The 17,522-nt window shown below is 36.9% G+C and overlaps 1 protein-coding gene across 1 annotated transcript in view; it reads right to left on the bottom strand.

The window, feature by feature from the left end:
* Window positions 1–7,693, bottom strand: part of LOC129200312 (dedicator of cytokinesis protein 3-like) — a gene marked incomplete at both ends in the record, with an annotated part of 49,124 nt that extends 41,431 nt beyond the window's left edge. Inside the window, one exon of the mRNA XM_054811635.1 lies at window positions 7,610–7,693. Within this exon, the coding sequence (XP_054667610.1) occupies window positions 7,610–7,693 (84 nt within the window). The remainder of the gene's footprint in view (window positions 1–7,609) is intronic.
* Window positions 7,694–17,522: the final 9,829 nt, after the last annotated feature.

Below are 17,522 nucleotides of genomic sequence, written 5' to 3'. Positions count from 1 at the left end.
CTTTTCTCTCTTCTTTTTCAGTGTCGTATAGTATTTTTAGAATCACCCTTCTCTGGTTTAAGTTTCCTCCAACTCCATGCAAGCAAGATACAGTAGAAAGAAGAGCTCACCAGAACCTGAAAGCACTAAATAGTAAAATGTAATTCCTTATTTTCTTACACTGAACACTACCAAAACCTCATTCTGTATCTCAAAGGAAAAGCTATGAGAAAAGGTACAATGCTTTTTTTTAAAAAACACATTTAGAAAATTGCATCTGCATTACGCTATTCACTAAAATGAACTAAACCTTTATTCTGGAATTAGTCTTAAATAGATTAATATTGATCTAATAATATATTTTAAAAAACATGTATTTTGGAGGATTTAATCATGATAGCCATCAAATCCAGGCAGGTGCTTCAGCTAATTGTGATCACAACATACACTACATGGTTAGACCTCAATATTGACTAATACTTTTAGATGTTAGTGTCCTACAAATAATTAATTGCTAATGCTTTAGCATTATGACATTCATTTTCTAGTGATACATAGCCTTTAAACAGTACTGACTTCAAGGAAATGGTGAAAGAGATGGATTTAAAATTAAGAAGCAGGAATACATGGCTATGAAGTGACAAGAATGCTGTAATAAGTTAATGTGAAACAACAATCATGAGTATCCTACAATTTGAACAGATTAACTGTCTGTCTAGTCAGTAACTAATAAGAATTTGAGAATAGATGAAGTTAAGGGGCAAGACCAGAGCTAGAACACCTACAACTCTCTACAGAGAAAGACTGTGCTTCGTGCACACAATGCCTCCCCCCATTTCCTTTTCTGACAGCTAAGAATATTCTCAAACTGCTTGACCTAGTGGATGACCTAGGGAAAGCAAGACAGATAATTCTAACTGGTTTTCAAAAAATGAATCAGTGTACTGGATCTGGCTGGGATGGAGTTAACTTTCTCCACAATAGCCTGTCTGCTCCTGTGTTTTGGATTTGTGGCTAGACAAGTGCTGGTAAGAGATCAACGTGTTGGCTATTGCTGACTGGTGCTTGTACAACATCAAGGCTTTCTCTTTTTCCCAATGTGCCACCCCCAGTGAGTAGGCTTGGGGTAGGCAAGAAGCTGGGATGAGACATAGCTGGGACAGCTGACCTGAATCAGCCAAAGGGACATTCCATACCATATAACATCATCTGCTATAAGAATATCAAAAATTAGTCTATTTGAAACACCACATTAAGCAACATCCTATTCAGGATAGGAAGGAGAACGCTAAATATATCCCAAACAAGCCTGATGAATTTCAAGTATGTATCCTAGTCAAAATGAAGTAGATAAAATGACGAAGACATCCTAGAATAGGCAAAAATACCTTCAATGATACAGATGACACTGCAAGGAAACTTTTTTCTTTGATCACTCAGGAAGACAAGCACAGGATGAGCCTACTGCTTATGCCACAGCACAATAACAACTGAAGAAAGCACTGTTACGTCTGAACATTTGTGAGAAGCTGGGGATGAATGCAACCATTTGGACTGCATCTTAATGTTGCGTCAATGTGTATTTCTGGGTAAGTGTCATGACAAAGGCACATACTTGATAAATATTGATGAATGGAGGTGCAAAGCTTTTTGTTTGTTTTAAAGAAACTGATAGTATGACAGACGTAATGCCTCAGTAAAACAGTAACTCCATGCAGGAATTACATATGCTTTCCTAATCTAACAGATTTTGAACACCTCATACTTTATATTCTCAGTAGGCTCAAGACAAAGGTTTAATCCAAGCATTGTAGAAGAAAAGGGAATGAATCATATCCATTCCAGTGTGTTCTGGGCAAGTCACTGTATCTTAAAGCTCTATTCCAACTTTGCTTTTACATGGACTCTCTTGCACAGTGTAGTAGATAAACCAAGCAGACTACCTGAAGCAATACAGCCACACTGCACAGTGATCCATGCCAGCTAAACCTACCATTGCATCTAAACATTACATTTTTTAAGGTGAAACATAAAACTCAGGAAAAAACACAGTGCTTTCTATCTGCTTTTTTCAATACCATCTAACAATATTTGATCCAAGCTAAGAAAAGTGAAGAGGAGGCTGATCTACAGCTCTGCCCTCTGTACACCCTACACAGCAAATAATCCCTCAAAGATTACTTCCATGGTAATAAAACTGGAGAAAAACAAAAGGAAAAGCACCCCATTATGCCTGTTCCCCCTGCATGTTAAGACCACCACTTGCTTGGAACTTTTTCTTCAAAATGCATAGTCTATACATATATTCACACTGTAGGTTACTAGCAGGCCAGTAATAAAAGCTAAATTACTTAGCAGCATATGCAAGAATGTGTGCCTGTCCTTCCCTTTGTTGCTAGGGCTTTTTCAGCTTCCTGCTATTAGGCTTTCTGCTTAGCTCCTCTGAACCCTAGCACTCAACAAGGCCTCTGAAGAGGCAGAACGTAAAATGCTTAGGTAAATAATGTATCTTTCACCTACAACCACCTGTACCTATGGCAATTCACAGTGTGGGAAATGTGAAGCCATATTACTGAAACCTGCATACTCTCAGATAAAGACTGAAAAACAGTCTTTCCAAAGATGGATCACACTCAGAAGTCTCAGCAATAGTGCAATCCTAGTTAAATTGCAAAAGGAGCTCTGTGGCAGGCCTGCACATCTCAATCTCTTAATCTGAGCGATTAGAAGAGCCACCAATATTTTTTGATCTTTACTTGAAAGTGCCTTGAACAAAACAGGATATTCTTTCTAAAAGCCACCTCATAACCCTTTTCAGGTTTCCACTTAATCAACAAGAGGTCTGTCACATGGAAAAAGCTCATCCCTTTTGAGCACTCAGTAGCAGAAAACCAAAAGGGTCCTAACTGGAAGGTATTGATCTATTTTTCAGAAAAATAAAAGCTCAAATATCTGGGTTGAATAAAGTAGCATCGGCTGCAGACTGCATGAAAAAACAAATTCAACATATAATTTCTTGACAAATAGAATTCAGAAAATAAATTACAGAAGTATTTATGGTAAATCCTAAAGCTAAATTTGGTTCTTAAAGAAAGCACTGCTAGTAGAATCTGCTACAAGAACTCAAACCTCCTTTGTCCTACAAAAATAAGTATACTTTGCAGTATTGTGAGTAACCCTCAAAATCTGGAGGAAAGCTATCTTTTGCATAGTAGACAAACAATTGCTTTTACCTTTGGGTCTGCATGTAAGCTGCTTTCAGAGGACCTTTGTGCAGAGCTAAAGGTACTCAAAATGACCCAGAAAATGGATAGTAACAGTGCTTAACAAAAGCTTGTTGATGCCGAAACCACTCAATGCCAAGACCACTCCGTTCTGAACTTGATGCTCTGAGCAGTGCCAGGACAGGACGAGCAGCAGATGAATAGCCAACCCAGCCTGCCAACACCATGTCAGGGAGCAGCCTCATGCCAGCAGAGCCACAGGAATATGCTAATAATGCAGTCAGAGAGATGCCACAACAAAAGCAGAAGAAATAGAATGTGTTTTATCTTGGTCTTAGCCAAATAGAAGGCCATCAAGAAGCCATTCCAGCACTCCAAAAGAGTATTTTGAATAGCCAGGCAAGATCTTCCGCAGCAGCTGTGTGAATCCCAGAACCTTCAGTTCCACTGGCACACTCCACAAAAGGCAAAGAGGAAAAGGGATATCTCACTGGGGGACATCTTTCTCAGGGTAAACCCAAATTACTGGGAATGAGTCAACTTGGCCCAGCCAGCCACAGGACAGCTCCTGACAGTGGAAGGAAACCTGCATTGCTCCCACAGCAATGGCAGTCTGAAGTGTGATTCCTCACTCAGCTGTATGGTACAACTCGGAAGCATGGCAAAGATATCACTTCTCAATCACATTGAATTCTTCAAGAATTTAAGAAAAAACCCTAATTGCAAGCCATATCTGCTGCATAAGTGTCTCAAATACTGGAAAGTCTTCATTTGACCGTGCTGTTGCTGCTGGAGTAACAGAGGGAAACTTTAAATACATTACATGCGTGGCTTAAGAACCCTTTTATTAACACAAGCACACACACACAAAAACCATGTAAATAAATACTTGTGTGGATACCAGAATTTGCATGGGTAAGATAATATTCTTTTAACTGGCGCTTCAGGCATCAGCTAGTGTTTCTTTTCTTCAGTGAATATACAAGAGTCTCAACGTAATAATTAAAGTCACTGAAGCTGTAGTATTTTTAATCTAAAGAAAACTGCTCCCTAGCAATAAAAATGAATGGGCAAACCAGACAAATTTACTCTGAATGCCACTAGTTACTCACAGCTACTGCCAGTGGCAGGGCAATAGCTGAATGACTTGAAAAATAGGGTGTTCTTTGGAATGCACAGGCCACATGTATTTCAAACAATGAGTATGCTTGTACTTTGTCACTTGACAAAACTCTGTCTTTCAGCATTTATAGGAGGCATACTATTGCCATACCATTTCACCTCCTCAATGCATGGCATGTAAGGCAGAGAATACCACTTGCTGTTTCAGTTCTCTCTCAGTGGCAAAATTATAAGCGGAAGGGCTTGAGAGGGGAAAGCTGTGAAAGACAAGCATACATACAACTGGTATCTTGAAGAGTATTTGTTACCTTTAAGTGAGACCAGTCAAGGATCTCAGAGTCCTTCATGCAAATAGTAACTATAAAACCACCCTGGTAACATCACATGCATTAGAGATAGCATACAGTGATGAAAACATGGGTGGAGCTTTCTGTAGCCCCAGAGGAAAGGCAGAGACTAAGGCCATGGGTTTGAACCCTGCCATATTGAATTACTGGGGGACCAGGCAGTGGGAGGTGTTGATCAGAGTTAGACAGGGTTAGAAAACAGCAATTTAGACATTTGTGGCCTAGTATGAAAGCACACACAGTGGTAGGCACACAAATTGATTGAAATTCAAAAGTTCCAATTTCAAGCACATGAACAAGATCTATTTTAACAAAGACAACTGTATTTCATTGCATTTTATTTAAAAAATGCATAGACAACCATAATAAATTTTTTTTTAAAATGTGTTATCAACTGGTATTCATATTTATTAGCCTTAAAGAGAGAAATACATGTATATGTACGTGTGTGCACATGTGTGTGTGTATATATTTGTTCCTTTACTCTGCAAATATATATATATAACTTAGCTGCAGAGGTACCCAAGAACTTGATACAGAAAATTCCCTACTCTTTCATTCAATTGCTCTAAATGCAGCAACTGCTTTTTACACGAGTCACTATGTGCAATAATAATAGTTATTAAATAAGTCATTATGATTAAAAATAAGCACATTCAGAAGTATAGCTAGTATTTGAGTCTTTGTCAACCTTGAATTCTTCAGCGAGTCTCCAAAATCATTCTTCACGTCACATGAAGGTTTGCATGCATGTGAATCCTTTTACCCCAGACAGCAAAGTCCCTACTGTAGAGAATTATGCACAAACTATTGTAAGAAGGGAAGCCGAAACAGCAATGGATCTTCTGTTGACTCCCACAGTAGTGACCCTTATTTGCATGGGTTAACATGAATTTATCCAGTTTGTCTGGACAAAAGAATCCCCAGCAAACAATGCAGAAGTAGATGAGGTATGTTTCATTCTAAATTTGCAAGGCAAACCAAAGACCATGTTAAACAACCACTTAGACAAGAATGCTTTAACAACTACTTTTTTTCTTTTAAGAACCTACTTTGCACTTTTAGTGTGCTTTTTTGCATAATTCACACATGCAAGAGCTGTAGCACAGACCATCTGAATATTCAGATGAGTTTCATACTATGGAGTTACAGACATTATCATCAAAATTAATGTATCTTTTTACATATGTTATGTCTATGGCAAAGTCACCTCAACCAAAATGACAGGATAGAGGGCTTAAAAAACCAAGACCAAAACACCTCTGTAACAAGCACCTCCTTCCACCCAGGAATACACTTTGCCTGAGGGCCTCCTTTCTCAGCAATTTGAAGACTGGCATGAATCACCTTTGAGGAATCATCCTCAAAACTACTGGCAAAGGAAATATACAGAGTCTAATTATTATGGCACTGTAAAGAGACATTGGATAATCCTTTTGCTTTTCTGTAAGCAACCTGCTCCTTTGAGATTGTGCTTTAATTTCCCAGAGTTTTGAAAGTTTCCTTGATTACCAGAAATGGTTTGAAAATATCATGACTGCTTTCAGCAACATACACTGTTTTACCTTTAGGGTTATACTATCCTATGCAAAGTAATATTTTTTTCCTTAGCTTGCACCATGTACTAATTCGCAAGACCTGGTGGAATGACTACAACCGACACTCAGTGCTTGAGTAAAGCTTAGTCCAGTACACCACGTTTGTTTTTTTGTTTTGTTTTTTTTTTTAAAAAACATTATCATTTGCAGGTATAATACTACAGGTATTGTTTACAGCATGCTTCTTCATTGATTAAACATCACTATTGCACTGCAAAACTCTCATTCAACAGAAAATTTTTACAAGTGTGGGTGAAGAAGCTACTACTTTCCTAGAAAAATTAGCATGCAAGAGGTCACTTTTTTTTAAGTCAGTAGGTAAATAAACAAAACACCTGAGTACAAGAAAAAGCATCAAAAGCAAAAGACTTCTAGGCATGAAAGAAGAAAAGCAGTCTTCTGACAAGCACGCAGAAGGTTCGCATAGCAATATTAACACTGGAGATGAAAAATGACTGTAAACTGAACAAACCCAAACCTACAACTTTGTGGAATGTTAATTTGGAATTCAAATTTGTGGATCTGGTTTTGATTTTGTTTTAACACTTCAGGATTAACGTTACATCATTCCACCTCAGACTACAGTGAAACATGTTCTCATACTGTATCTTGTCAACCTACTTCTCAACAGACATGTTTTACACCACTTGCTGACTCTGAACATTAGGATAAAAATCATTCCCGTTTTAAATATAACAATTTCAATCACATTATTCATATGAATAAAGCAGAGGATTAGGACATTCAATTTATTCACACACAGACAACTCCAGCCACATAAGAAAGAACTATAGTTATAACATTTACAATGGCATTTTTCTTTCAGTACAAAAAAACCCACATGAAGCTAAATGCAAAGCAACCCCCCCCCAACCCATAGTCTTTAGATTTTTTCCAGTATTGCTCCCAAATGATTTGCTAATTTATTTCATAACTAATATTTTTCATGTGTTCAGATGTTTCTAAATAATAAACACTAATATACTTAACTGAAATGCATAACAGTAACACTGAGAAAAATATAGTAAAAAAAGATACTGATTATATACTTTACATGATGAAAATTCACTGTAAGACCCAATTACAATACAACAATCAGGTCAGGGTTCAAGATTTTCTGGACAGATGGTTAACTTAAAACACACTGACCCCCTATCAGACTGGATTAGTGCCAACAGCACTCAGCCTTTCCTACAGAAAGTGGGTCAGATTAGGTTTTATTCAAGTGCTTTGATTTGATGCATCATGATTTCCAAACAACTTATTAAAGTCTGCTAGATTAAGATATTTGTATATTCTTACACAGAAAATGGGATTACTTCTTGGGCATCACACTTACCTTCACATTTCTCTAGGATCTGGACAGTTTCACCTAGTTCCAGGACCAAGCCTTGCGGTACAGCTCCTCGGAAGCTGCATATCACTAGAGGGTGGAGAAAAAGAGAGAGAGAGAGACCTATGAGAGTTGAATCTTTGTGTGAATTTTTCTTCTAAGCATAGCACTTTAGCTCACTCCTTACATAAAAATAGCTACTACATAGCTGCCCAGAAAACCTGTCAGTCAACTCTTCCTCATCAGATATCTTTATTTTGGCCCTTATCAGAAATAATGCTCAGCAGCAATATAAAAGTTGTGCTTTTAAAAAGATTTCTGAATTAAGTAAGGCTTGTAATCACTTTAATCACCAACCCCTGATTAGTATTGCATACAAAGATTTCCTTGTCTCACAATTCTTACTCTACCACACAATTCATCAATGAACAGGCAGTCCCAACTGCAAAAATTATAGTCAACGGCAGGAATTACTTTCCTCCAAGTTGAAACTATTTCAAATACCATCTGTGCAACTAATACACTGCAAAAATCCTATATTACTATACATTATTATATTTAAGTAGATATATAAAAGAATACATAAGAATATGTACTTTTCATAAGCACTAACATGGCATGTATCTTAAATATTTTTATAGGTGTCTTTAGTTTTCATTAACCAGGGAAAATAAGAACACATCTTAACGTTTCACAAAATATGAACACAACTACAAAAATTACTACACAAACCTCAATTTTAAAAATAAATTTTAAAAAATTACCATAGTATAAAGATTCTTTAATCATATTATCAAAATACAATAGGGACCTGGACATGGGTAGTTACCTGAAACATGACATGTCAAAACAAAGGATGAATTGCAAATAAGGTGTGCCACCCTCCCCCCTCAATCCTGTAATGCCTGTTCATCAGTATTTAAAAACTCACTCAGGCACAGAATTAATTTAATCAGTCAAGTACCTTGTTCTAACTAAGTACATGCTCAGTCACAGAGTACGCCCTGTATGTCACCTACACACACACTGGAGCACTACAAGTGGAATTCCATGAGTTGAAATAGTGACCTCCAGTGGGCATCCTCCTTTTTTCCAATTTAAGGGAACACTCCCCTTTAAATGCAAACACTCCAGGTATGGTTGAGATGATCCCATGTGATGACAGAGCTGAATTTCATCTCCTCCCCAAATATCTTTCCATGTCAAAGCCACTGAATCCCTTCTGATTAAAGACTCTCTGTGCAGAACTTAAAGCAATTAACCAGAAAGTCTGAAGTCCAGGGGAAGAACACCATGGAAACTGAGACTACCATCTGCACTATCTACCACAAGTTATGTTTCTTGAACCTTGAATTTCAATAAATAATCAGAAAAACACAGAAAAACCTTCTACCAAAATAAAACACAGTTTCAACCGTATATATGGATTTCATAAAGGGAAAGGGTAAGAAAGAACAATCAACATACACCAGGCAAACACCCACACAGATCAGAGTAACATGAGAAAGAATTTGAATAAAAATCTGAAGAGAACCAACCAGCATCGAATGGTTGCTCTTCCACAGGGAGACTCAATGCAGTGTTTAATTAAAGAGGGAAAAATTAGGGATTCCATGAACAAACCTGAACTGTTCTCTCAGCTTGTATGGACCAGCAGAAGTCACCGCTGGTTAAATGAGGTTTTAAATTCTTGTTTACATCAGAGACAGGAGAAACATAACGGTTGGCTCCAGACTGGAGTAATGCAGACAACAGAATCCAAGAAAAACGCTAAGCTTGTCAGCATTCTGGATTCATTCTTCTCCCATGAAGAAATCATAAATACGGATTTCAACCAAAGAAGAACTACTTAATGCTTCTCCCAAAGTGCAGGAACAGTGACAACTGCCAAACGCTTGGCTGGCAGGCCACAGTCAAACCTCTAATGGCTTCTCCTTGCCCCTCCAGCATTTCAGATAGCATCATAGAAAAAATCCCACAAACATTTTCTGTAATAGGTAATTTTACCAAAACAAGAATGTACAAACATTTTTCAAGTTTTTTTGCAAAATACAGTCCTATATTAAAATAACATGACTTTTCCATTCAGAACAACAAAAATACTAAAAAATTCAAGTATGTCTCAAAAACACAGGATTTAAAAAATTCTGAGTGAAAAGCTACTATTGAAAACACCAGAAATATGGATAAATGGTAATACAGTAACAAGATACATTCATTTATGATAGTAACGCTAGATACAAGATTATTTTTTAAAATTAATATATATATAAAATACTAATAATATTAAATCCAGTTTCCAGGCCATTTTCAACTTCTCTGAACGTGCCAAGACTATCATGACACAGAGACACCAGCCACGCAACACATGAGTATTAGTGGTTGTAGAAAAAAAGAGTAGTTTGAATTGTAGAGAGATTAATGACTGACTGGTCTTACTCAGCTGAGTCCAACAAGTAATAGTCTGAAAAACATGACTGCACATTAACACTGCATTAGAAGTTTTGAATAAGCAAACAACAGCTGGCTTCCTATGACACTTACTTATTATACTACTGCATAAAGGATGCAACTGGGAAAGAAACTGGATTTGATGCAACTACTAGTTCTTTGGTCATCAGATACTTGCCTATTATGTAACAATAAAAAGTGAGCTTGGAATGAAAGCTAAAGGAAAGGTACCAGGAAAATAGAATACTGGGGTTTCCAAGTCTTGATAGAATAATTTTTTTAAAATATGGCCAAGAATAATGACTTTAATATATTTAGGCTTACAAGTAGTAATTCTAATAGATCTGTTAGTTTATAGATGCAAACTGCCCATTTATAAAAGGATTCTACTGGTCACACAAAGAAAATCTGATATAAGGATTCTACTGCATCAATATGTAATCAGCTCTTTAGAATTCAGAGTACTCTATTAATAAAGATAGCCAAAGCTCTTTTCTTAGGTCTGCTTCAGTCAAAAAAGAATAAACAAACAAAAATCACAGAACAGAAATGAACTGATCCAATCAGCTGTAGATACAATCTGGATGATCATTCTCAAATAGAAAATAAGTTCTCATACAAAAATAACATCCACCTCATGTTCCTCATTCTTAATACAGCAGCATGAAATCTAATTCCTTCACCAATAAGTTTGTAGTCATAAGTTAAGTAAGTCTCTTCTGTTTGACAATTTTAATAATCAACAGGGTATGTGAATAGCAATATGGATGTTTTCAGAGAAGGCAAATCTCAAGAGCAGTTGACTTTCTGGCCACACTAAATCAAAGTCAGGAAAAATTAAAGAACCCAAATAAACTGACCCAATACACCAAACCCTATCTTGTTAAAACTGTTTAACAAGAACACAATTTAACATCTCTGAAATAAAAAAAGAATGGTAAAAATAACTACTGGTTATGACAGAATCCCAGAAACCTGAGGCTATTTTATAGTCTGATGTATGACTCCAAAGGCTTTTTACCCACCAGTTAACAGATCTGAACCATCCCTCTTGGATCCCAGGGCAGACTGCTGAAATATTTAGCATCGATTTTCAGATATTAAACCCCCTTGCCATCATTCAGGTTTATAAGGCGGTCATAGTTCCCCCTCACAAAATGTAATTTCAGCTAGCAGTTAAACCCAACATTCTGCCGAAGAGGAATGCTTTGAAAAAGCATCACACACCACTTTCAGGAATTATCTCCAAGTCAGAGGTTCTTAACTCTGGTACTTTAACTATATCAAAGTGGGCCGCAGCAAAAGAAAGCCTTCCCTCTGCACCCCTGTAATTTATTAATGAGAAAGGCACAAACTAGTTCACATAGGCAGTTATTCTCAAGCCATAGCAGACAGCAGGAATTGGGGGGTATAACGTATAAGAACAGATGGCATTGGAATAACAGTTTGGAAAGCCAAAGATTCAGGAGAGGATGGATTCAGAAGTGTTCCCCTTGCCTGTGGACATGCCCTGACACAGTATAAGCAGATGCATTGTAAGTCACCAGCAATAAGAGAAACTGCTTAAAAGAATAAGGGTACACAGATAAACTTGACATCTTAAGAAAGGGTCAATGCATCTTTGCATAGCTTACTGATTCCTCATGTAGCTCTGAAGGAGCTGCCTGCTATATGGACAAAGAAGATCCAGTTGATACAATGCAGTAGGTCTTACAAAATCTATTCTGAAACAGCCCCTGTCAAAAGCTCTTGCAGAAACTGAGCTTGGCTGTGATAAAACAGAGAGGCATTTGCACAGATAAATAACTAACAAAGAGATATGAAACAGAAGTAGCAGCCAGTTTTCTTAGTGAAGACAGATTGACCAGCAAGCTCTAACGGGATCTCTGTTGGAGCATTTTCTGTTTAAAGTATTTCTAAATGATCCAGAAAAGCTGATCATTTAGAAAAGTGACAAAGTTTGTGAAGGCACTCAAGCTATTCAGGGTGATAAAGAGTTGCAGATGGACCTAAGTACCACAAGTAGAACTGGCAGATGTACACCATTTAGTTCATCTACATGGTGTTTCATGAGGGATGAACAATCCTAATCTCACATACGAAACAACCGTCTGCCCCCCGCTACTACCACATCAAATGAAACCCTGGAATGTTATTCAGAGTTTTTGTCATAAGCTCAAAGCTCAGCCACTGTCAAGCCACGCCACCACCACATCACAGCAGAATACTATCTTGGGGGAAAAAGGGAAGACACCATTTACCTACAGTACTGTATAAAATTCACAATGGACTCCCATGTGCCAGTTTTCCCCTTTGTTAAAAATGTATCCTTTGTCAAAAAGGACAGAACGAACAGTGGAAGGAAAGGTAGAAAGAAGTGAGGTGAGATACCAAGGACTGCAATAAGGGCTTTTATATGATTAATTATGAACCAAGACAGCACTGTGCCAGTAAGACTGACAGCTGAAAGGGGTGGAGAGAGTATGATTGATAAGTTGCATGCAGAAGATGAACAGGGAACAATTGCTAATCATCCCTTCCAGTACAAAGAAGCAGAACAGTGTTTCAAATGAAACAGCAGAGAAGAGTTCAGGACTTTATTTAATAAAGTACTTTTCCACACAGTGCATAAACTGTGAAACTCCTCACGAGATGCTGCGGGTGATAAAAAAAATAAAATTTAAAAAATCACTCAAGTTCAAAAGCAAATTAATTGATGTGTACCACCTCAGGCTCAGCAAGCCCCTGACCCAGAAAGCACTGAAGTCTTGGGAAAGCATCGCATACGTTTATCTTGCTGTGCTACTCTACTGTAAACACCTGCTACTGGTGACTGTCGAGGGCAGGACGCTGAATGAGATGGGTATGTGGCTAGGCTGTTAGAATCTCTCTCACAGTGTTAATAGGGACTCACGGCCTGAGCTTCTGTTGTCCCTTGCTATCTATCGATTTGTGACCTCATCTGAACACTATTAAGACCAAGAGAGGATACAATTCACAGTTAGAGAAAGGCCACATTAGATTTAACGTGTGTCATTATTACTTTCTGTTGCACACCTAAATAACAGAGCTGTTTTCATTTTTGCTGTGATGTAATTTAAATTATATCTTCCTTTTGTGATTCCTTCTAATTCAATTTCCTACGTCCCACCTTCCCCACCCAGTCTCACCTGGGTTGCAAAGCTTCCACAGACCATTTTTCTTCCCAAATGGATTATGTCAATTACATGATAAAAATAGTAATAGAAATGGGTCACATTTTTTACTTCAACAGTGGGAAAATCCAAAATAAGAACAGGAAAATGCCATAGTACTGTCCAGCACAATACATCCACATAAAGATCATGCAGCATCTAGGTGCTAATTCCCCTGAAATGTCATTTTTTTCTCAGCATATACATAAAAATACTTTGCAGCACAACGAACTGGCACAGGTATATGCCTTCCCATATACTTTCTAATTTTTTCAACCTATTTCTACACATTTTAGTAAAGCCTACAAAAATATTTTGACATTGCGTAATGTCCTATTTACAATATCAAATATCAGTTCAGCCCATAACTAATTTGTTTATTTTCATAAAGGAACAGAGCCCTTTTCCTGCCCTTTCCCTCCTCACCTTCCAAGATATAGCAACAAAAATTAGAAGTATTCATTTAAATGAGGGCTGAGAAACAAAATCAGTTCAAGAGGTTTCCATGTTTACATTGTCCCCTTCTCCAAATCATGTTTCTCTAATCATAAAGTTTGGCTTTTTAAAATTTTTATTTATTAATTTCTCATGTTTTCTCTTCCACAATAGAAATAACATTGCTTCTATAACATATTCAATATGCTAAAAAACATTTTTGTTTTTCTTTATCCTAAGATGTTGGTGAGACCAAGATTTAATGAACTCTATGGATTAACTTTGAGGAAAAAACCTACAACATTTCATATTATCAACTGTGAACAGGCCTTTTTTTTTTTTTTTTTTTTTAGTTTCACTGGGTCTTTTTCAGTTGTGTAATGTGACAAAAGAAACAAAAAAATTCTTAAACTCCTTCCACTGTAACAATCATAATTTTGCAAACTTTCAACATATCTGTTTACTCGTGGCTTCAAAAGACAACTCTTCTTGGCCTTTGTAACAGTTTTTTCCAGTTCTCAACTCATCATTATTATCTGTCTACTAAAATTCTGATAACTTGCAATATCTTCAGATTACACCAGCAGAACATAAGACAAGCACTTCACGTTAAAGTATGCCATTTAATTTTTATAAATGCTTTGTACTACCCTCAACTTGCAGTTATTCAGGTTATGCATTAATCATGCCCTAAGTATATCTTCGACCAAACTAATTTCAGAAGGGATTGCAAGGATAATGCAGAGAAGCATAGCTGCAGTTGTGTTGCCCTATACCCAAATTACTTAGCTCCATACCCTACCAATTTATAATCACACTGAGCAGATACTGAATTGTGTTCTGTGCTACAAATGTCAAAGCTCTGAAGTTTTGTAATACATATAACCATATTTTAAACTCACACCTCTATCACACCAGCTAAGAATTTGGTGTTCATGTTTACTTTGGGTAAGCACATATAACAATCTCCTATATTTCACAGTCCTTATAGAGAAGTACAAAATTAATTTTACAACAAATATGGCACATGCCATCATCTCTAAAGGTTTGTTTTGGTTTTTTTTGGGGGGGGGTGGGTATTTTGGGGTTTTTGCTTAATTTGCCAATGTGACAGTAAGCTTTGTTTGCCTGAAGTGTTTTTGATTTCTTTTTTAATGTAGAACTATCAATTACATGAATAGAAGTATACTGGTAAAAGCTGTTTTCTGAATTCCAGACTAGTTTTTATAACTTTATAGTTTATTTTCAAACTTGGGTAAGACTCCTAAACAAAGTGATAATCTAAGTGATATTTGCCACTTCCCCCCAGTAAAAACCTCTTCCTACCCCAATTCTCACCACACACAATAAATTACTATGACTGCTTACATAGTCTTATATACAGCACTGCAAGAGTTTTAATTTCCTATTCAACTAGTACTAGTTACCACTATTACTAGTTAACATGGAATATAAGTCAATCTCTGAGCCTAAGATTGATTGATATTGATTAATCTTTAAGAAAACAATGTAATTACTTCAGACTGATAAATTAGTGTTATGATGAGGATGTATCTTTCCTTAAAATGCTTTTTCATATGAATCCATCTATTGAAAGTGTCTAGTATCAAATAGCATAAGCTAGTTTTAACAGCTGAATAAGATGAACTTTATTTTCTTCCCTGTAATACCTAGATGATAACAAAGGCTCCATGTACCATAACTTTAGAGTCACTGTAGTAGGCAAGACCAAAGATGGCTCTAAATACCTTTGCCCTAACAGGGGCTGAAACAAGGAGGTGAAGGAAGGGTATTAGAATAGGGCAAGGATGTAGCTTCCCCCAATTTGAGCCATCTGTGGATTGGGACTTCCTAAAGTAGAAGTTTTTATTAGTATTAATTTTATAGATCTATTTAACAGTGCTCTCTATAGTGTTTCTTCTACAGAGCCACCCAAATGTTTTTGAACCACACCAACTTTTAACATCCACATCATCCCAGGACTCCACACTTCACTTGTGCATCACGTAGAAAGCGTTTTTTAATTGTTCAGATCCTGCATCACCAATGCCCTCTTGGGAATTGTATTAAAATAAAAAGAGCGAACAATCAATTTCTATTCTTCCACTCCACAGTGTTTATGGTTTTAGAATCCTCTAAACTACCTTTTCTTAATAATTTATTTTCCAAGAAGGGTGACAGATGTTAATTCTTTATAATTACATAAGGCAGACAGGGAAAAGTCTCTAAGCCACAACAATATGACTGCACAAGAAAACAAAACATTGATACAAGTTGCCACTGAGAGAAAAAGACAGCAAAGAGTCAAGATTTAGCTTTACCTTTTGTGAGGCAACTGTGTTGCACAATCACGCCTACAGGCAGCAGAGAATTAATACTTTTCAAACCACCCCGTACCTTCCACTCTGAACCACTCTCAGAACTACAAAACCTTTTTCCAGCAAAAAGGAGTAGTTCTTGCAAAGAGAAAACTGTGGCTTTAATAATTTAAAAGACCAAAAAACAGTTTATGAAGGAAAAAACCTTCACATTTTTATAACAAAATTAAAGGGCAATATGATTAAATTTTTGTGGAACAACCTGATTAAACCTGGCAGCTTCATAGATTACACAGACTCTGGTAATATTTGACAAGGGAACAGAACCACAAGGAAATTAAAATGAAAATATTTTCATTTTATTCTACAAATACCTAGAAGAATGTTTTCACCACATTATCTATTTCAAGTATTTAAATGATTAATTGTGGGTGAGGGTTTCAATTATTTGCCAGAAATTAGAGACGTGCAAATTCATTTGCAAGTTCAGGCCACATTCAGCAAGTATGTTTACAAAGAAAACAGGGAATGAAAACCAGGTCTGGTACATCCAAAACATTCTGCTGTTTAAGCAAGATGGACAATATAAAGAATTTAGGTATGAAGGAGAGGACACATCCAATTACACCCTAAAAACCCAACTACCCAAATAAAACATGAGGTTTTCACAGCAAGGGACATTTCTTGCAGAGTATACTGGTACACATGACATGACAAGGAACAGGGGTCTAATCCGATTGGAATTGCCAGGCGCTAATGCAATACACACACACACACAAAAAAGATTATCAAAAGCTGATTAAAAGCCATCCAAACGTTACAATCGAAGAGGAGGGATTAAACAAAAGACATGATTTAGAAGAGGGCTAAAGAATTTTTTGACCTTATTAATGGTCTTTATGAACTTTTATGCAAAACCTTGAGGAAGAAAAATATACTTCAGAATTGAAAGCAATCTCTTACACTTAAGGTTTTGTATATAACCAAAATTACACTACAATTAAGTGAAGGTATTTCAGGCTGGTCCAGGAGCACTGGCAGTTGCTAGGCAGCATCTGCTCCTGTCAGAGATGCTTCTTTCTTTGTGCAATACAGAACCTCAGCCAGGAATACTGCCACCAATGGATTATTACAAGGCAGCTTACTGCCATCACATGGCTTCTGCAAAGTGCTCAAACTGCTGCCTAGCAACACCGCCTCTTTCTACTGAGTCATACCATCACTATGAAAATATTCATGTAAAAAAAGAAACAGATGCCTGAGAAGAAAGGTGATCATTCACTAGCAAAGTGAATTATTGCTAGCATCCTTCCCCTACCCTCCAAGACAAAAATAGAGATTAGGCTCAAAAATCATCAGCTGTTTAAAATAAGTTTTGCACATCCTGGTGACATGAGGTACAATTAAGGAAACAGACCAGAAGCCCATAGCGTTGTCCACTACCTTAGCTCCATTAAGGAACTGATTTTGAGCTTCTAGCTCTGCAGACTTCTATCCTAATTACTCATCCCCTTCCTGTAA

The sequence above is a fragment of the Grus americana genome, unplaced genomic scaffold (assembly GCF_028858705.1).
Source record: "Grus americana isolate bGruAme1 unplaced genomic scaffold, bGruAme1.mat H_41, whole genome shotgun sequence".
In the NCBI taxonomy this organism is placed as follows: Eukaryota; Metazoa; Chordata; class Aves; order Gruiformes; family Gruidae; genus Grus; species Grus americana.
Note: the sequence above shows the minus strand (reverse complement) of the source record. Positions and strands in the feature narration are given on the sequence as shown.